The sequence below is a fragment of the Eubalaena glacialis genome, chromosome X, assembly GCF_028564815.1.
Source record: "Eubalaena glacialis isolate mEubGla1 chromosome X, mEubGla1.1.hap2.+ XY, whole genome shotgun sequence".
Taxonomy (NCBI): Eukaryota; Metazoa; Chordata; class Mammalia; order Artiodactyla; family Balaenidae; genus Eubalaena; species Eubalaena glacialis.
The window spans coordinates 42906163-42927968 of NC_083736.1; the positions used below are offsets into that span (position 1 = coordinate 42906163).

The 21806-nt window shown below is 35.1% G+C and overlaps 1 protein-coding gene across 1 annotated transcript in view; it reads left to right on the top strand.

The window, feature by feature from the left end:
• Window positions 1-18190, top strand: part of RP2 (RP2 activator of ARL3 GTPase) — a 38068-nt gene extending 19878 nt beyond the window's left edge. Inside the window, exons 4-5 of the mRNA XM_061178827.1 lie at window positions 16324-16409; window positions 17782-18190. Of these exons, the coding sequence (XP_061034810.1) occupies window positions 16324-16409; window positions 17782-17865 (170 nt within the window). The 3' untranslated portion in view covers window positions 17866-18190. The remainder of the gene's footprint in view (window positions 1-16323; window positions 16410-17781) is intronic.
• Window positions 18191-21806: the final 3616 nt, after the last annotated feature.

The window sequence follows — 21806 nt, forward strand, 5'->3', positions numbered from 1 at the left end:
CTCCTGAAGTGTTGCTATTTGCCTCTATGTATTCTAGAAGACAGAGTACCTTTCATCTATTAGGGCAGGGACATTGTTTGCTCTAGGCTCATCAGGCTTTTCTTGACCGGCCTGAGCAAATATATATGGTAATAGGTAATGCTGATTGGATATACCCTAGAAAGAGGGCACATCTGCATCTACATGCTCTTTATGTATAAATAAGTTGTAATAAACTGCAAAAACCTGTATGAAAATATTGGAGGATTGTTAGGATAACTTTAATAACTAATGCTGGGTGCGATTCGGCCCTTAAGTATTAATGCAGTATTTCATATACTTTAGTGGTTACTCTAGTAGTACCAAGGGCTGGCTCCAACCAGTGCATGAATCTATCCCAGATCATATATAGGAAATTATGACCCGGCTCCTTTGATGCAGCCATTTTGATATGGGAAAATTTGATGGAACCTTGGAAACAAATCTTTAAACTCTCAGCAGCTTTCAGAAATTGAATTAAGTAATAAGTGTGTGTAATAGACATCCTAAAGTGTGAGGATTAGGGATGAAGTGAGCATATGAGTAGGCCTAAATTAATGATTTATATACTTGTGTAATGTTAGTGAAGCGGTTTCACAGAATTGCTCCAACCCGGCTATAATATGTGTTTAAGTCACATAACATTCCACATGGAAGAAATAAAATGTTCTGTTCCTGCAAAAAGTAGAACCAAAACCAATGGACAGATGTTATAGGAATTTCAGCAAATAAATATCATATAAACAGCTTTTAAAACCAGAGATGTCCATAGGAAGTGGTCAAAGACTAATGAAGTCATGTCAAAAGGTCACAGGAGCCAGCTTGAAGGAGTCTCAAGAAGTTTCCACTGGCCAAATTTGGGACAATTTGAGCATCAAAAACAATAATGAAGGGAATTGATTAAACAACAATAGAAATCCATGCATCCATAGTGATAATAAAAAAGAGGGGAGAGGAAATTGGCACTGAACTATGGACCAGCGTGCCCAGTCTGCTTGGAATCAACCTAACTATATGGTCTACACGGATATCATGAATGACTGCTAGACATTCCCATGATCTAGAAGCTTCCTATCCTCTATTAAAAGAGGCACTCTTCCATTAGCTTGAAATGACCCTTTCTCCAGGACCCCAAATTGGCTCACAGTAATAATCAGTTTCTTATCTAAGTAGTCACAAATCTTCTGTTGAAAAATTTGTTTTTATAATCTGAGAAATATCTCCATAAAACTCATCAGCCCATGCTTTTTATCTAATTTGAAAAATCAACAGTATTTAATGTATTCAGTTAATAAATGTGTATTAAGCACCAAAAAAGGGGGGGTTGGGGGGGAGAGGGAATAAGGAAAGCTCTTCTGCTCTTTATAGAATACTCTGAGCTAATAAATGTAGAAGGAATGATAGACTTCAGAAATCACCATTTTCTAACCCCCGATGTAATAATTAATTCAGACAAAGGTTATCAGTGGATGCTAAAACTGTTGGGGTAAAAAGTTGATAAAAAGTAGGATACTTATACATTCTAATTCAAATGGGAAGTGTACCTTTAGAGCAGAGATTTGATGATCATCACACTAACCCAGTGATCAAACTTAGCATCACTGATGGCAGGGCAGCCTGACATTGTATTTCTCCTAATGTGATGCAATGAGAAATACACATCATCATCTATGAAGTATTCTTGCCAAAAATATTTTACCTGAATCTAATCGAGCCAAGACTTAATTTCTGGTTTATAGGAAAGAAAGGAAATCTGGAGACATGTTAAATGACACCATGAGGAAACTGAAACAAATCAAAAATAGAAGACATTTTACAAGATAACTGGCTAGGACTCTTCAGACAATGTCCTGGAAAACAGAAACAATGGGGGACTGTTCTGGATTAAAAGAAACCTAATAATTAAATGCAAGGAATGAACCTTAATTGGATTTTGGATTAGGGTGGGGTGAACTATAAAGCTGTAAAAGTCATTTTGGGGACAACTGGGGAAGTTTGAGGATGATATTTTGGAATTATTATTGTATCCTTAAGTATGATAGTGGTACTGTGGTTACATAGGAGATGCATGCTGAAGTGTTATGATGTCTGCTATTTTCAAATGGCTCAGCAAAACAAAAAAGTGTGTGTGTTTGTGCACGTCTGTGTGTGCATGTGTGTGTATGTGTATAGTGTGTGGCAAAGCAAACGTGGCCAAATGTTAACATTTGATGGGTGTAAGTGAAGAGCAAATGGATGTTTGTTATTCTTTCAACTTTTCTATAATGTTTGGAATTTTTCAAAAGAAAAGTTGGGGAAAAATTTTAAGTTGCCCAATAGTGCATTGATTGATGTAGAATAATGAGCAGGCTGTCTGTGGAGATATTCCAGCAGGTGTTGGATGGATTGGGTCCTTATGTAAAAGTGGCCATCAGTCATTCTGAGGAGAGTTTCTCAGCCTCAGCACTGTTGACATTTTAGATAATTCTTTGCTGTGGTGGGCTGTCCTGTACATTATAGGATGTTTAGCAGCATCTCTGGCCTCTACTGACTAGGTACCAATAGGACACTGCCCCAATTATGGCAACCAAAAATGTTTCCAGACATTGCAAAATGCCCCGTGGGGGACAAAATTGCTCCCAGTTGCAAACCACTGTTCTTAGCAGGGGGATGGACTTATTCTTTTGAAAATTCACTTTTATTTCAAATAGTTTATACTTTAGAGTCTCTAAGTTTTCCTCTTCAGTTAAAGTAGTCATAATTATTTCCTTTCAATTAATGAAGCTATTTGACAGCCTAATGAGAGAATTCATTGTGTTTTTCATCTTGAGAATCTTCCAAATCTGACTGATTCTCAGAACCGTCTGGGGTGCTGTTAAAGATTTAAATTTCCACCTCCCACCCCAGAAAGACTGATTCAAATATCTCTGAGATATTCCCTTGGAATCTGCATTTTAAAAAGTTCCCCAGATGGTTCTGATGATTAGTCAGATGTGGGTTCCTTTGTTTTAGAGGGTCATTCATTCATTTATTCAACAAACATAGATGAGACCTGAGAAGTAGTAAAGGAGGAATCAGATTATATAGGACCTTGTAGGCCACTGTAGAGACTGTGGCTTCTAGTTTGAGTGAGATGAGACTCTACTAGACATTTTTGTTTTAAAATAAACTCTGTATATTGGAATAATTTTAGATTTTCAGAAAAATTGCAAAGGTAGTACAGAGAGTTTTGAATCTCACCTTCCTCTTATGTTAACATAAGCATGATACATTTGTTGAAACTAAGAAACTTACATGGGTAAAATACTATTTACTCAAACTATAAACTTTATTCAAATTTCACGGTTTTTTTTTCACTTATGTCCTTTTTCTGTTCCAGAATTCAATCCAAGATCCCACATTGCATTTAGTCATTATGTCTCCTTAATCTCTTCTAATCTGTGACAGTTCCTTAGTCTTTCCTTGTTTTTCATAACCTTGAAATATTCGAGCAGTATTGGTAAGTTATTTTGTAGAATGTCCCTCAGTTTGCGTTTGTCTGGTGTTTTCTCTGGTTAGACTGGGGTTATGGGTTTTGGAGAAGAGGTGAAGTGCCTTTCTCATCACGTCACATCACATCACATCACATCATAGGGCACATGATAGCAACGTGACTTAATGCTGGTGATGTTGACCTTAGTGACTTGGTTCAGGTGGTATCTGCCAGGTTTGTTGTACACTGTAAATTTCCTTTTTTCCCCTTTCTATACTCTTTGGAAGTTCTTTCTATGATCTTTGGAAGTTGAGTCACCAAGACCAGTCTGCACTCAAGGAGAGGGAATTAAGCTCCACCTCCTAGAGAGGGGAGTACCTACATACATTATTTGGAATTCTGTAAGAAAGATTTGTCCCTTCTCTCCCATTTATTTATTCAGTCATTTATGTCTATCAGTAGGGACTCATAGATATGTATTTTATTCTTTGGGTTATAGTCCAATACAATCAAATTGTTCCAGTTTTCGCCTTTGGGAGCTCTTTTAGGTTAGTTCCTCTGTCTCTTTGACATGCCTTTTATTTCTTTTTCTTGCATTATTATGTTGGCTAGGACTTCAACTATTATGCTGTGTAGAATAGTGAGAAGAGGACATCCTTGCCCTGTTTCTGATCTCAGGGTGAAAGTGTTCAGTCTCACCATTAAGAATGATGGTAGTTGTAGATCTTTCATACATATCTTTTATTAGACTGAGGGAGTTTCATTCTATTCATGGTTTGTTGAGGGTTTTTTTTGGTTTTTGGGGTTTTTTTTGGCTGTGTCAGTTCTTAGTTGCAGCATGTGGCATCTTTTCGTTGCGGTGCACAGGCTCTTCATTGCAGCGCACGGGCTTCTCTCTAGTTGTGGCGTGTGGGCTCCAGAGCATGCAGGCTCAGTAGTTGCGGCATGCAGGCTCTCTAGTTGTGGCACGCAGGCTCAGTAGTTGTGGCACTCGGGCTTAGTTGCCCCGCAGCATGTGGGATCTTAGTTCCCCGACCAGGGGTTGAACCCGCATCCCTTGCATTGAAAGGTGGATTCTTAACCACTGGACCACCAGGGAAGTCCCTGTTGAGTTTTTATCACACATGATGTTGAATTTTGTTGAATGCTTTTTCTGTATTTATTGAGATGATCATGTTTTTTTATTATTGAGTCATTTAATCTGGTGAGTGACTTTTGTTAATTTTGAATGTTGAACCAACCTTGTATTCCTGAGATGCACCCCGTTGATCATAATGTTTTATCCCTTTAATATATTGCTGGATTCAATTTGCTAATATTTTATTGTAGATTTTTACATCTTTGTCCATGAAGCGTATTGGTTTGTGGTTTTCCTTTCTTGTAGTATCTTTCTCTGGCTTTGATATTAGTGTAATGCTGGCCTCATAAAATGAGTTGAGAAGTATCCTTCTTCTTCTGTGATCTTGGAGAGATATAGACAATTAGTATCATTTCTTCCTTAAATGTCTGGTAGAATTTGCCAGTGAAACCCATCTGGGCCTGAAGACTTGGGGGGAAGATTTTTAGCCATACATTTTATTTATTTATTACATAGAGAGCTCTTCAAGATATATTTGTCTTCTTGGGTGAATTTTGATAGTTTTTGCCTTTTGGGGAATTGTTTCATTTCATCTGAGTTATTAAATTTATAGGTGTAGAGTTTATAGTATTTCCTTATTATTAATGTATGTAGGATCAGTAGTGATGTCCTTCTTATACTCCTGTTGGTGATTTGAGGCCTCTACCTCTCCCATTGGCCTTGATAGAGGTTTATCACTTTATTGATAATTTCAAAGAAGCAGCCTTTTGTTTTATTGATTTTCTCTATTGTTTTTCTCTTTTCAGTTTCATTGGTTTCTGCTCTAATATTTATTTCCTTCCTTTCATTTGCTTTAGGTTTAATTTGCTCTTCTTTCTCTAGTTTCTTAAGGTTTAAGTTTGGGTTACTGATTTCTTCTTTTCTAATAGAGTGATTCTCGTTACTCACAGTAGGTCTGTTCTATAAAGTTGCTGTGAACACTGAATCAGTGAGTACTGAATTGCTACTCCTAGGAGAAATGCAGGGCTAGGTTCCTGCAAGTCTCTGGTCACAACATTTCTTTCAACCAATCAGTATAACCTTGTTGTATGTGTGTTTCTGTTTAAAGACACCTCATTTAGTATATGTTTTTGATTCATTAACATTGAACTCACAGCCAGCAGCACTGTAACTTGTGCCTGAATGAAGCTTATCTAACAGACATTTTCTTTGTAAGGCACATCACAGGTTTCCTAAGCTTAGGAACATTAGACTGTACTTGAGCACTACATTTGAAGGCCATTTTAAACACTGATATTACCAACAAAAAGTATAAAAATGTGGCACTAGATGGGCTGTGAAAAGGCCATTTGTTTACAGAATGAATGCTGAAACAAGAAGGCAGAGCATCACTTTGTTCAAATTTACCTGGAAACATGCATGTCAGGCAGCTCATATTTTTTGCCACTTTGTGTGTGTCCATGAATGACCATGAAAAGACAAGTATTGATTTTGAGTAAAATATTTTACCTATTTGGTAAAATAAATTTTACCAAGTAAGCAATTAGCAAATAAGGAATCCACAAATAATGAGGATTGACTGTATATGTATTTTGTGTTAGAAATTTTCCTTTAAGTGCTGCTTTAGCTGCATTCTGCCAATTTTGATATGATATATTTTCATTTAATTCAGGGTTTGGCAAAGTATGGCCTACTGTACATTTTTTAAATGAAGTTTTATCGGAGCATAGCCACACTCATTCTTTTATTTATTATGTTTTGCTGCTATTGCACTGTAACAGCAGAGATGATTAGTTGTGACAGACATTGTATGGCTCACTAAGCCTAAAATATTTCCCATCTGGCCCTTTACAGAAAAAGTGTGCTGACCCCTGATGTAGTAGTTTCCCTTGAGACTTTTCACTTGATCCATGGATAATTTAGAAGTATAATGTTTAATTTCCAAACATTTGGGAGATTGTCCAGATGTGTTTCTATTACTGATTTCTAGATTAATGCTGTTATGGTCTGAAAACACACATTGTATTATTTCTATTTTCTTTAATAAGTTAAGGCTTGTTTTCTGGAACAGAATATAGTCTATCTTGGTGAATAATCTATGTGCAGGTGAGAAGAATATATAATCTGCTTTTGTTTGCTGAAATGTTCTATAAATGTCCACTAGGTCGGTTTGGTTGATAGCACTATTCAGGTCATCTATATCCTTACTGATTTTCTGCCTACTTGCTCTACGAATTAAAGAGAGGAGTGTCAAAGTCTTCAACTGTAATTGTAGATTCGTCTATTTCTTTTTTCAGACTCTATCAGATTTTGCCTTGTTAATTTTGAAACTCTGTCGTTAGGTGCATACACATCTAGGATTATGTCTTCTTGAAGAATCCTTTATTATTATGTAATGTCCCTCTTTGTCTCTGATAATCTTCCTTGTTCTGAAATCTGCTTTGTCTGAAATACAGCTACTCCAGCTTTTGTTTGGTTGTTAGTGTTTCATCATAAAGCTTTATCCCTTTTCTTTTAACTTATCAAAGTCTGTGTATCTAAAGTGAATTTTTTGTAGACAGCATATAGTTGGTTCTTGCTCTTCAATCCAATTTGACAGTCTCTGTCTTTTTTTTTTTTTTTGGCTGCCTTGGGTCTTCGTTGCTGCCCCCGAGCTTTCTCTAGTTGCAGTGAGCAGGGGCTACTCTTCGTTGCGGTGCACGGGCTCCTCATTGCAGTGGCTTCTCTTGTTGCCGAGCATGGGCTCTAGGCACGCGGGCTTCAGTAGTTTTGGCTTGTGGGCTCTAGAGCGCAGGCTCAGTAGTTGTGGCGCACGGGCTTAGTTGCTCCATGGCACGTGGGACCTTCCCGGACCAGGGCTCGAACCCGTATCACCTGCATTGGTAGGCGGATTCTTAACCACTGCACCACCAGGGAAGTCTGTCTTTAACTGGTGTGTTTGCACCATTCATATTGAAAGGGATTTATATCATTGGATCAATATCTACCATCTTGCTAGCTGCTTTCTGTTCCATTTGTTCTTTGTTTTTTGTTACCTCTTTTTCTGTTTAATTGGGTATTTTTTAATGATTCCATTTTACCTCCCCTAGTGACTTATTATTTATACCTCTTTTCCTAAATCTTATTTAATGGTCACCTTTGATTTTACAGTATACATATTTAAATAATTTGAGTCCACCTTATAATAATATTATACCACATCACCTGTAGTATATAAGGACCTAAGAACATCATATTCTCAAATCTTCCTTCCCATCCTTGTGTCACTGTTATATATTTTACTATTACATATGCTATAAACACCTAATGCATTGTTCACATTATTACTTTAAACTGTCAGTTATTTTTAGAACAATTAAGAATAAGAAAAATATAGACATATTACTGGAGGTTTTAGAGCATATGAATGCCATGGTCCCTTTAAAATGTAGCTTTATCATTCTGGTTACTCTAAGGGAGAAACAGAGAGACCAGCTGGGAGGCTGTTGCTGTAACCTAATTGAGATGTGACAGTGACTTGTTCCAAGGTCATGTTAAATAACACAGAAGAGTTCATTAGATAGGATATCCAGAAATCTTTTTTGTTTACTTCGAAGTCTCACAACTTTTTCATGACAGTTCAAATATTTAGATTTAAAGCTACTGCAAGCTATTTGATAAGACAGTCACATTAAAACAGTAAAAACATGACCAGTGATCTTGTTGACCTCATAATTCAGTTTGAAATAGTCACTTGAAGTAATCACTTTGAAGTAATTGTAGTCCTCATCATTAGATAGAGAGACAAATAGAACTGCTTAAAAAGTGCATTGTTGGTGGTATAGTTTTTTTTAAATTTAGGGTCCACACATGTTAATCAAAACTGATGCACTTGTCCACCTTTTCTGTTGATGTTTCTTTGTTGGTAAATTAAGTCACTTATTGGAAGTTCTTCATATCCTATTCAAAGGATAGCAACCAAGTTACATACTTGGGTAATTCTACCAAAATTGTATTTCTGAATTCTAGATTATATTGTCTTTGTAGAATACAGGAACTTTCAGTAATAAATGTCTGACTTTAAAAGATATATCTACTGTATTTCTTTTAATGATCCTGAATAAAAGCATATTCCATTCTACCTTAATTCAAACTTTCTACTCTCTGCAAAACTGGAAACCCTACATTATCAAATTTTTCTTTTTAGTTCAATATTTATTCGGTTTGAAATGCTTTTTAAACTCTTTTTTTGCAAATTTCCAAATGTACTGTTTCTACTCAGAAGTAGCTTCCAATGACCCCATGTGTACCCATCCCCCAGTTTTATCAACCTTTTGCCATACTTTAAAAGATAATCTATATATTCTCCTTTTTGCTGAAATATTTTAATCAAATTTTGATATGTCTTGTCATTTCATCCCTAAATATTTCAGTATGTGTCTTAAACAAAGTGAAATTAAAAACGAATGTTTTCTAATAACAGTTTTATTAAGATATATTTTATGTACCATAAGATTTATACCATAACAATTTGACAGCTACACAAATGTTTTCTTAAGTGGGGTGTATTATCATGTCTAACATGATTAACAATGTCTTAATATCATCAACTAATTAGTCCATGTTCAAATTTCCCTAATTGTCTAAAAACATTCTTTATGTATTTTTACAGTTAATTTGATCCAGATCTAAAACTGGCACACTCACTCACTGTATGTGGTTGTTTTGTATCTTATATCGCTCTTAACCAGAAACAGGTGTTCCCCCTCCCCTGTTTGTTTCGTGCCTTCGTCTTGTAAAAGAAATGTGGTCAGTTGTCCTGTAGTACGCATGGGTTTGTTTAATTTGTTCCTCTATAGTTCTTGTAGATTAGAAGTTAAATCAAAGCCTTGTTTACACTCAGGTTTAGTTTTTTGGGGGGAATATTTCACAGGTGGTACTATTTCCTATAATGAGAAGGCACATAATATTTGATTGTTGTACTTCTAGTGATGCCAATATTGTTAGGCTCAGGTGGTGACAGTCTTTTTATTGTAGAGTTTCCTGTCAGTCTTCCCTATGGGATGCTAAAGCCATTGATGATTGTTGCCTGATCCAGTTATTTTATTAGGAGTTTCAAAATGATCATTTTCTAATTGTGTCATTACCTCTGCATTTATTAATGGATGTTAACAGAACTTCTCCTCGTACACTGAGCTGTTTGGCTAACTTGAAATATGCTTCATATCAGAAAAGCAGAGTAAATAAAGGAGAAATAATTAAGCATCGATTTTCAGAGTAAAAAGTCGGTGCCCGAGCAACCTATAGTGGTGTCCAGTGAATTTTGTTTGTTTGTGTCTTTTCTGAATATCATTATGAGCTCATGACTTTATATATTCAGTATGTTTTGATAAATTGCAGGCATTATTCCTTCTGATCTCACCATGTCTCATCTTTGGTCATTAGGAGCCTCTTCAAGCTGGCTCCTGTATCCTTTTGATAAAACCCTATTGGCCTTTGATAGCCTCATTGCTTTTTGGCTCAACATGATATTCGAGGTTGATCTTACCCATTTCTTGCCCCAGACATAGAATCATCCATTTTTCTGAGAAAATATTCCCTAGTTACCTTCTTTTCTTTACTCAGTACCCATCTTGATCTATATACTGTGATACTGCAAAACTCATACTTAAACTCGTTCTCTGTATCTAATTGTACAGTCGACTGTGATATATCCTGCCTTTTCTATATTTGTTGTCTGTATTAAATCACAAGCCTTTTCTCTCCTTCTTGTGCCTTGTTCTGTGGCACATGACTACATTCACCTTAGTATTTCATTCCTTAATACTTCATTTTTCTCTCTTGCTCCATATTGTTTAATAGATTTATGTCTTTTTTTTGAATTTTTGAATTTTATTTTATGTATTTTTTTATACAGCAGGTTCTTATTAGTCATCAGTTTTATACGGATCAGTGTATACATGTCAATCCCAATCGCCCAATTCATCACACCAGCACCACCACCCCCCCGCCGCTTTCCCCCCTTGGTGTCCATACGTTTCTTCTCCACATCTGTGTCTCAATTTCTGCCCTGCAAACTGGTTCATCTGTACCATTTTTCTAGGTTCCATATATATGCGTTAATATACGATATTTGTTTTTCTCTTTCTGACTTACTTCACTCTGTATGACAGTCTCTAGATCCATCCATGTCTCAACAAATGACTCAATTTCGTTCCTTTTTATGGCTGAGTAATATTCCATTGTATATATGTACCACAACTTCTTTATCCATTCATCTGTCGATGGGCATTTAGGTTGCTTCCATGACCTGGCTATTGTAAATAGTGCTGCAATGAACATTGGGGTGCATGTGTCTTTTTGAATTATGGTTTTCTCTGGGTATATGCCCAGTAGCAGGATTGCTGGATCATATGGTAATTCTATTTTTAGTTTTTTAAGGAACCTTCCTACTGTTCTCCATAGTGGCTGTATCAATTTACATTCCCACCAACAGTGCAAGAGGGTTCCCTTTTCTCCACACCCTCTCCAGCATTTGTTGTTTGTAGATTTTCTGATGATGCCCATTCTACCTGGTGTGAGGTGGTACCTCATTGTAGTTTTGATTTGCATTTCTCTAATAATTAGTGATGTTGAGTAGCTTTTCATGTGCTTCTTGGCCATCTGTATGTCTTCTTTGGAGAACTGTCTATACAGGTCTTCTGCCCATTTTTGGATTGGGTTGTTTGTTTTTTTGATATTGAGCTGCATGAGCTGTTTATATATTTTGGAGATTAATCCTTTGTCCGTTGATTCGTTTGCAAATATTTTCTCCCATTCTGAAGGTTGTCTTTTCGTCTTGTTTATGGTTTCCTTTGCTGTGCAAAAGCTTTGAAGTTTCATTAGGTCCCATTTGTTTATTTTTGTTTTTATTTCCATTACTCTAGGAGGTGGATCAAAAAAGATCTTGCTGTGATTTATGTCAAAGAGTGTTCTTCCTTTGTTTTCCTCTAAGAGTTTTATAGTGTCCGGTCTTACATTTAGGTCTCGAATCCATTTTGAGTTTATTTTTGTGTATGGTGTTAGGGAGTGTTCTAATTTCATTCTTCTACATGTAGCTGTCCGGTTTTCCCAGCACCACTTATTGAAGAGCCTGTCTTTTCTCCATTGTATATCCTTGCCTCCTTTGTCATAGATTAGTTGACCATAGGTGTGTGGGTTTGTCTCTGGGCTTTCTATCTTGTTCCATTGATCTATGTTTCTGTTTTTGTGCTAGTACCATATTGTCTTGATTACTGTAGCTCTGTAGTATAGTCTGAAGTCAGGGAGTCTGATTCCTCCAGCTCCATTTTTTCCCTCAAGACTGCTTTGGCTATTTGGGGTCTTTTGTGTCTCCATACAAATTTTAAGATTTTTTGTTCTAGTTCCGAAAAAAATGCCATTGATAATTTGATAGGGATTGCATTGAATCTGTAGATTGCTTTGGGTAGTATACTCATTTTCACAATATTGATTCTTCCAATCCAAGAACATGGTATATCTCTCCATCTGTTGGTATCATCTTTAATTTCTTTCATCAGTGTCTTATAGTTTTCTGCATACAGGTCTTTTGTCTCCCTAGGTAGGTTTATTCCTAGGTATTTTATTCTTTTTGTTGCAGTGGTAAACGGGAGTGTTTCCTTAATTTCTCTTTCAGATTTTTCATCATTAGTGTATAGGAATGTGAGAGATTTCTGTGCATTAATTTTGTATCCTGTTACTTTACCAAATTCATTGATTAGCTCTAGTAGTTTTCTGGTGGCATCTTTAGGATTCTCTATGTATAGTATCATGTCATCTGCAAACAGTGGAAGTTTTACTTCTTCTTTTCCAATTTGTATTCCTTTTATTTCTTTTTCTTCTCTGATTGCCGTGGCTAGGACTTCCAAAACTATGTTGAATAATAGTGGTGAGAGTGGGCAACCTTGTCTTGTTCCTGATCTTAGAGGAAATGCTTTCAGTTTTTCACCATTGACAATGATGTTTGCTGTGGGTTTGTCGTATATGGCCTTTATTGTGTTGAGGTAGGTTCCCTCTATGCCCACTTTCTGGAGAGTTTTTATCATAAATGGGTGTTGAATTTTGTCAAAAGGTTTTTCTGCATCGATTGAGATGATCATATGGTTTTTATTCTTCAGTTTGTTAATATGGTGTATCACATTGATTGATTTGCATATATTGCGTATATTGAAGAATCCTTGCATCCCTGGGATAAATCCCACTTGATCATGGTGTATGATCCTTTTAATGTGTTGTTGGATTCTGTTTGCTGGTATTTTGTTGAGAATTTTTGCATCTATATTCATCAGTGATATTGGTCTGTAATTTTCTTCTTTTGTAGTATCTTTGTCTGGTTTTGGTATCAGGGTGATGGTGGCCTCATAGAATGAGTTTGGGAGTGTTCCTTCCTCCTCAATTTTTTGGAAGAGTTTGAGAAGGATGGGTGTTAGCTCTTCTCTAAATGTTTGATAGAATTCACCTGTGAAGCCGTCTGGTCCTGGACTTTTGTTTGTTGGAAGATTTTTAATCACAGTTTCAATTTCATTACTTGTGATTGGTCTGTTCATATTTTCTATTTCTTCCTGGTTCAATCTTGGAAGGTTATACCTTTCTAAGAATGTATCCATGTCTTCCAGGTTGTCCATTTTATTGGCATAGAGTTGCTTGTAGTAGTCTCTTAGGATGCTTTGTATTTCTGCGGTGTCTGTTGTAACTTCCTGTTTTTCATTTGTAATTTTATTGATTTGAGTCCTCTCCCTCTTTTTCTTCATGAGTCTGGCTAATGGTTTATCAGTTTTGTTTATCTTCTCAAAGAACCAGCTTTTAGTTTTATTGATCTTTGCTATTGTTTTCTTTGTTTCTATTTCATTTATTTCTGCTCTGATCTTTATGATTTCTTTCCTTCTGCTAACTTTGGGTTTTGTTTGTTCTTCTTTCTCTAGTTCCTTTAGGTGTAAGGTTAGATTGTTTATTTGAGATATTTCTTGTTTCTTGAGGTAGGCTTGTATTGCTATAAACTTCCCTCTTAGAGCTGCTTTTGCTGCATCCCATAGGTTTTGGATCGTCGTGTTTTCATTGTCATTTATATCTAGGTATTTTTTGATTTCCTCTTTGATTTCTTCAGTGATCTCTTGGTTATTTAGTAACGTATTGTTTAGCCTCCATGTGTTTGTGTTTTTTACTTTTTTTCCCTGTAATTCATTTCTAATCTCATAGCGTTGTGGTCAGAAAAGATGCTTGATATGATTTCACTTTTCTTAAATTTACTGAGGCTTGATTTGTGACCCAAGATGTGATCTATCCTGGAGAATGTTCCGTGCGCACCTGAGAAGAAAGTGTAATCTGCTGTTTTTGGATGGAATGTCCTACAAATATCAATTAAATCTATCTGGTCTGTTGTTTCATTTAAAGCTTCTGTTTCCTTATTTATTTTCATTTTGGATGATCTGTCCATTGGTGTAAGTGAGGTGTTAAAGTCCCCCACTATTATTGTGTTACTGTTGATATCCTCTTTTACAGCTGTTAGCAGTTGCCTTAGGTATTGAGGTGCTCCCATGTTGGGTGCATATATATTTATAATTGTTATATCTTCTTCTTGGATTAATCCCTTGATCATTGTGTAGTGTCCTTCCTTGTCTCTTGTAACATTCTTTGTTTTAAAGTCTATTTTATCTGATATGAGTATTGCTACTCCCGCTTTCTTTTGATTTCCATTTGCATGGAATATCTTTTTCCATCCCCTCACTTTCAGTCTGTATGTGTCCCTAGGTCTGAAGTGGGTCCCTTGTAGACAGCATATATATGGGTCTTGTTTTTGTATCCATTCAGCAAGCCTGTGTCTTTTGGCTGGAGCATTTAATCCATTCACGTTTAAGGTAATTATCGATATGTATGTTCCTATGACCATTTTCTTAATTGTTTTGGGTTTGTTTTTGTAGGTCCTTTTCTTCTCTTGTGTTTCCCACTTAGAGAAGTTCCTTTGGCATTTGTTGTAGAGTGGGTTGGTGGTGCTGAATTCTCTTAGCTTTTGCTTGTTTGTAAAGCTTTTGATTTCTCCATCGAATCTGAATGAGATCCTTGCTGGGTAGAGTAATCTTGGTTGTAGGTTCTTCTCTTTCATCACTTTAAGTATATCATGTCACTCCCTTCTGGCTTGTAGAGTTTCTGCTGAGAAATCAGCTGTTAACCTTATGGGAGTTCCCTTGTATGTTATTTGTTGTTTTTCCCTTGCTGCTCTCAATAATTTTTCTTTGTCTTTAATTTTTGCCAATTTGATTGCTATGTGTCTTGGCGTGTTTCTCCTTGGGTTTATCCTGCCTGGGACTCTCTGTGCTTCCTGGACTTGGGTGGCTTTTTCCTTTCCCATGTTAGGGAAGTTTTCGACTATAATCTCTTCAAATATTTTCTCGGGTCCTTTCTCTCTCTCTTCTCCTTCTGGGACCCCTATAATGCTAATGTTGTTGCATTTAATGTTGTCCCAGAGGTCTCTTAGGCTGTCTTCATTTGTTTTCATTCTTTTTTCTTTATTCTGTTCTGCGGCAGTGAGTTCCACCATTCTGTCTTCCAGGTCACTTACCCGTTCTTCTGCCTCAGTTTTTCTGCTATTGATTCCTTCTAGTGTAGTTTTCTTTTCAGTTATTGTATTGTTCATCTGTGTTTGTTTGTTCTTTAATTCTTCTAGGTCTTTGTTAAACATTTCTTGCATCTTCTCAATCTTTGCCTCCATTCTTTTTCCGAGGTCCTGTATCATCTTCATTATCGTTATTCTGAATTCTTTTTCTGGAAGGTTGCCTATCTTCACTTCATTTAGTTGTTTTTCTGGGGTTCTATTGTGTTCCTTCATCTGGTACATAGCCCTCTGCCTTTTCTCCTTGTCTATCTTTCTGTGAATGTTGTTTTCGTTCCACAGGCTGCAGAATTCTGGATTTATGTCTTTTGTAAGAAATTTGTAATTTCCTGGAGGTCAGGACTTCTCCATTACTGAAGGAGATAAAAAGCAAATCTATTAGGAATATAGTGATAGTGGAAAAAATTTTAATTGAATTGAAAGGCTTGTTTTGTTTGGTTCACTTACAGCCATGTTTGCCAACAGTTTGACACCAGTAGTTCCAATGCTACATTTAAATCCAAGCCAAACTGAATCACGAATCTTTGTACCAGAATTTAAAGCACAGGTGGTTTAAAAGTAATCAAATTAAGTATGGGAAAGGAGGCACAAATATTCTATTCGGAGAATTAAAAATAAAAATTTGGTCGTTGGTTCTAGAATATAATATATGGCACATTCAAGGAAAATACTTTCAGATGGTCATTACTTTTGGTGCCTGGCCTCAATTCCTACTTGGCTAAGCTTCATTATTGGTGGCCCAGAACTTGGCTGGTAAGTAGGAGAGTTGGAAGCAAGACTAGCTGCCCAGCAAAATGATTTGAATAGCTTCTGATCTTATTTGTCATTTTATCAACTATTTTTTGTAGTTTTTATGGTTTTCGTAGAAGTATGAAAACCAGAAAAGCCAGACTATTTACAACACTTAAAAGTGTGACACTAGTCCTATAATGGCACTGAAGCTACTTGTCATGTGATGAGACTCTATGTTAATTTGTTTTATGATTAGAGTAGGAAGTAGCTGAAGTGACGTGTCCCATCTGTCTATTCCCTTCTTTCTTTTCTCTTACCCCCAAAGGAGAGGCTGAAGATTCTTCAGGGAAGAATAAAAAGATTAATTTGAGAGTAGATTTATATTCATGTTAAGACAACACTTCTTGGGTTTGCTTATAGGTCCTGTTATTGCCTTGGAGTTCAATGGAGATGGCGCTGTAGAAGGATGTCAACTTATTGTCAACGAGATATTCAGTGGGACCAAGGTACAAGATTTTATTGACTATATTTCATTCAGACCTTTCCTTTCCTTTTCCTTACAATTAAATAGTATTTTCAGCACATCATGATTTTTAGAATTTATGGTAAATAATTGGGAGCTAAGCTTTGGTTTTTCCTTGCCAAACTAAAATTTTAATAGCTTAAAAATTTACAAAGTAAGTATCTACTTATTAAAAACCTTCAATAATACATGTTTCTAAAGTAAAATATCTCACCAAATGTCTCTTCAAGTTCTTCCTTTTTTAAAAGTAGTGATATGTTGAAAATGTTATATTTCTAAGATTGTATACTTTCGATGGACAATCCTATTGACCAGTGTTCATTTTCATTTGCTTCAGTAATACTTGATCAAAACTTGAACTTGAGCTATATCTAGAAATCACTACATGTAGGTATTTTCTAGATATGGTTGATGAGGTTGCTGTATCTGAAAATTTCAAACTTAAACAACTTAATATAGCTTAAAAACCAAACATATAAGAGGACTAAATGAGTATATATAACTGGGTTTTTTTGATAAATATCTGAGAGGAAATTTTTGATTTTGTAGTCTGATTTGGCTTATGGTCCCTTGAATTTGCATAATTTAAAGTACTTTGTTTTTTGTCTCATTTTATCATCACAGCAGTACTAAGGGAGAGGGCAAATCAGATTGAATAGAAAAGGAAGCAGAGAGAAAATGGTTATATGATTTGGAGTTTTTAGATCTGAATGAGTTAAAGATTATCTAATCCAACTTTCTCATTTTACACATGTGGAAACTGAGCCCAGAGAGGTTTATTAAATTGTCAGCATCATACAGCTAGTTTATGATAAAGCTAAATAGAACCCAGGTCTCCTCTAATTTCTGGCTGACATTTATAAAAGCTGTTTTTGAAGGGTTCTATTGAGTACTGCTTTGTTGATGTTTGGAAAATAGTTAATTTAAAATTAGTAATATATCTTTAGCAGCTTTGAAAAAGATAATCTCAAGTTTTGCTTCTCGGCCTATTGAGATTCTTATTTAGAAAATAGAAGAAATTAAGAGTTCTTTAAATAAACCTCTTTATTCGTAGCTTTCATAATATTGACTGTTACATATTTTAAAAACTGAAATTCTAGGTGTAATAAAATACAACTGAAGTATTATGAAAGCAAAGATCTTAATTATATCATAAGTGCTTTTAAAAGAGCTCAATTGCATCATAGCTTTTGAAACTATATTTCATGAATTCTACAGAAAATCCGCAAATATTATAAATGATGTACTTGAATTTCTTTTAAATAGCAGGCCTGTGACTGTTCTGTGAAGAACGTGGGCTTTGGAATTTGGGGATTACTAGCATGTATTTTTTGTCTCTTTTATGTTTAACATAGATGTTTGTATCAGAAAGCAAGGATGCGGCATCTGGAGATGTAGACAGCTTCTACAACTTTGCTGATATACAAATGGGAAAATGAAGTGCAATGTGGAACCAAGGACTTGATTTTAAGCCCTTTTCAATTTGTGTATTAGCAATGGTTTTTTTACTGATGCTAAAATTGTTAGTCATTTTTAAAATAAATTGTTGAATACTGCATCATTTAGTTGAGGTTCAAAAAGAGTTCACTTTAAATTAAGTCGTTTTAATCAGCTTAAAAACCATTTAACCCAGTTCAGTGAGCTTGTAGGTTTTGTTTCTCTGCATATGATACTGTTATTAGAAAACAGAAGTGGCTAACAGTTCATGATTTTAGTCCTAATTAAACGTTCTTTCAAATCTCTAATTTACACTTTCCTCAGTACTCCATGATATTTGAGAATATATTCCATTGCTTATTTTCTTTTTTAATTTAGAAGGATTCATTACTAGCGGATCAGTTAGAATGAACCTATGCGCATTTTTTTCATGTATATACATCCAGTTAAATATTTGCTTCCTAGTTGCACAATATGGCAAATGAAATTTTGTATACAGAGTTGACATAATACTTTGTAAATTAAGTTTTTTAAATTAATAGGTATTTGATAACCAGTTTTGCAAGTAACTCTACTAACTGATGTTGGTATAGCTGTTTAAAGACTACTTTGTGAGTAGTATGATTATTTGAATAAATTCCACATTGTTTAGTTTTTGAATACAACTGCTAGATGACTCTTCTGCTTCCTGGTAGGAAAAGGTATATGCAACACTGAAACTATAGAAGCCCAATCACCAGCAGTTCAAAAAGGTGATCACTGTTTTATCAGCTCTTATGAGCTATTAGAATTAAAACAAAACCTTGTAACATTTAGGTAAGAAATACTTAAGCATAGTGATAAGCTATGCAGATTATTAAAAAGCTAGATAAATTTGATTTTCATTAGATATGCCATTTCTATCAATCAATGTTCAAGTATGATAAAATTATTTTGGTTGCTTTAAAGCATTATTTTCCAGATCAACCTGACCATAATAATTTACCAGGGGGCAGGGGAGAGCTACTTGTTTAAAAATCCACATTCTTGGACCAATCCTTAGGCAAATCGATTCAGTGCCCAGGGGAAACTCTGTTTTAAGGGGTTTGTTGTAACATAAGGTAATCAGAAGATCTTGATAGGTTGATCTTGTGAGAAGGGACTGAACCTGCCATCTATACCACACAGAGCAGCTAATCAGAAGTTAGCTTTCATAGGTCTATTTTTAAAAGGAACCTTGAATTTAATTATGTTTTGATAAAACTAAGGCTGAAAATAATCACTTGTAAAAATTCCTCTTATGATTGTTACTAACAATGTATTTTTGTGTTTAAACTGAAAATATTTTTGTGGATATTTTCAGATTCATTTACAACTATTGCATTGAATTGTGTGTCGATGTTCAGAAATAATACATTAAAAGACTTTTCACTTTAAATTAATAAGTAATATTGACCACCTACCCTGTGCCTCACCTTGTATTAGCATTGTATCATTTCAATCTTTCTACAGGAGCATTCTATTCTACATAACCTATCCTTTAAATCAAAATGAATTCATAAGGTGCAAATAAAAATCGGTGATGGGTTTAATATAATTTTTATCATAATTTACAAATGAGCTTTGCCACGTAGTAGTCAGAGGACATTAATTTTTCTCATAGGTAAGCTAAATTAAACATATTCTTTCTGATCATAATTACATTATTAAATCCCATTATTCACAGTTTAAAAAATCACAATACTTTGTTTTTCAAAAATATAATACAATGTTATACAATGCTGTAAATTGAGTTCTTTATTTTACCTATGGTATTTTAGCAAAAACTCAGGAATATTACATATAAGGGAGATGTTAATTTAAAAATTTCCACTAAATTTAGTATCTATTAACCAAAGCCTAAAATTTTATACTCTTCTGTTAGATAAGAGCTTTTACCCAAGTTTAATTTGTCTTTCAGGACAGTTCTTTGCTTCTGAATGTTTGAAAAGATTTTTTAAAAATAAGTAGTGCTACGGTTGTTGTTTCTATCATTCTAAACCTTGATTGTAATTAGAGTATTCTACATTTCATTTCTGAATAGCTTTTGAATTCATGAAAAAGTATTAGCAATGAAAACTTAGTAATTTTATTAAGTTATACATGTTTAGACATTATATTAGCTTATTTCTCTTGTGTTAATAGTACTGCTGTTTTTGCTTCTGTATATTTATATCTAGCTTTTGTATGTAATTTATCTAGTGTTTATAAAATGTGATTTGTAATAAATATTGTTAAAATGAAAAAGAATTAACACTAATTTTTGAAGAGCACTTCTATAACATGTATTTACTCATACATGTACCAAAATATGATCATGACACACATTTTTTAACGATAAAAGTAAAATACAATGGTCTAATCTGTCTTATGTTAATGAGAAATGAACTGTATGCCATGTTGTGTGTACAAAGCACTCTGGAGAAATGCAAAGGAAGTAGAAAACCTGTTTTAATCTAAGGAATTTCCAATATCACACTCCCTTTGTTAAAAGATACGTTTTGTTATGATTGAATACTTACTAAGATTAGGCATCTTATTCTTCCATATTTAAGAAAATAGTGAATTGTTTGTGATATACTTTCAGGTTTATACAAATGGACCTTATTTTTGAATTGCTACCAAATTTATCAGCCTTCGTACCCAATTTCTCCCTCTCCCAGCCCATAAATCAGAGAAACTGCAGATTGGTTAGTTTTAAAAATAACATTTATTATCATTATTTCTATGTATAAAGCTTCTACATGTATATTTAGAGCATTTGGGGGAAGAAAACAGAACTGTGCAAGATAGTAGCAAAAATTACTTCCTACTTATTGGATAATTCTTGCTGTGCTGAGTTTAAATTTTTTCTCATTTTCTTTTTCATTTTATATTTGTGTGAGTTATGATTTTATCTTTTTTTTAAAAACATCTTTATTGGAGTATAATTGCTTTACAATGGTGTGTTAGTTTCTGCTTTATAACAAAGTGAATCAGTTATACATATACATCTATCCCCATATCTCCTCCCTCTTGCGTCTCCCTCCTACCCTCCCTATCCCGCCCCTCTAGGTGGTCAAAAAGCACTGTGTTTTTCTCATTTAAAAGGGACATATTTAGGGACTTCCCTGGTGATCCAGTGGTTAAGAGTCCGTGCTCCCAATGCCGGGGCCACAGGTTGGATCCCTGGTCAGGGAACTAAGATCCTGCATGCCGCATGGTGCGGCCAAAAAAATGAATAAATAATAAAAGGGACATATTTAACTCTGTTTTCCATAGGAAGAGAAGATACTGTAATTAAGGTATGATTACTCCTTCAAAATCCATTCTAGAAAGTATTTTATCCTTTAAAAGTGTAACACTAAAAAAAGCCACATTTCATTTGAATTTTAGTAATGAAAACTTTTTTTGTGAAAATGGAGTCATTCACTGTTGACTTGGTTTCCTTTTTTGATCGAGTGTTTGAAGAGGGTAGCAATCGGTCCTACTCAGCTGGGGAGGCAGTAAACCTTTATACTACTTCATCTCTCTCCTTTGACATTTGTGACATTTTGGCTTTTAGTGGCAAACTCAAGCAAGATGTTCAGAAGCAGCGTTTTTTTTTTTTTCCTTTTCTAGTGTTTTGGTGCTTTCCTGGTCAGGGCAGGTTCTTACCTATAAATAGATGTTGAGGGAGCAGGTGCACAGGTAGCAGGGAGCCCCCAGCATTCTTCTCTCGGCTCTGATCCTCCCTCTGGGGCCTGCCTTCCCCATTTCAGTTTAATCTGTCCACTAGTAATTGGACTAATGAAAAGTAACTTGCAAGTGGCGTGACAAGTAATTAACTGATGTTTGTAAAGTGCCTTGAAATGGTGCTTTATGGATGTTAAGTATTACTGTGCTGAGCAAAGTAGTATGGTGATCTTTTAAAGTAGTTCAGTTGCGAAGCCATACACCCACCTAC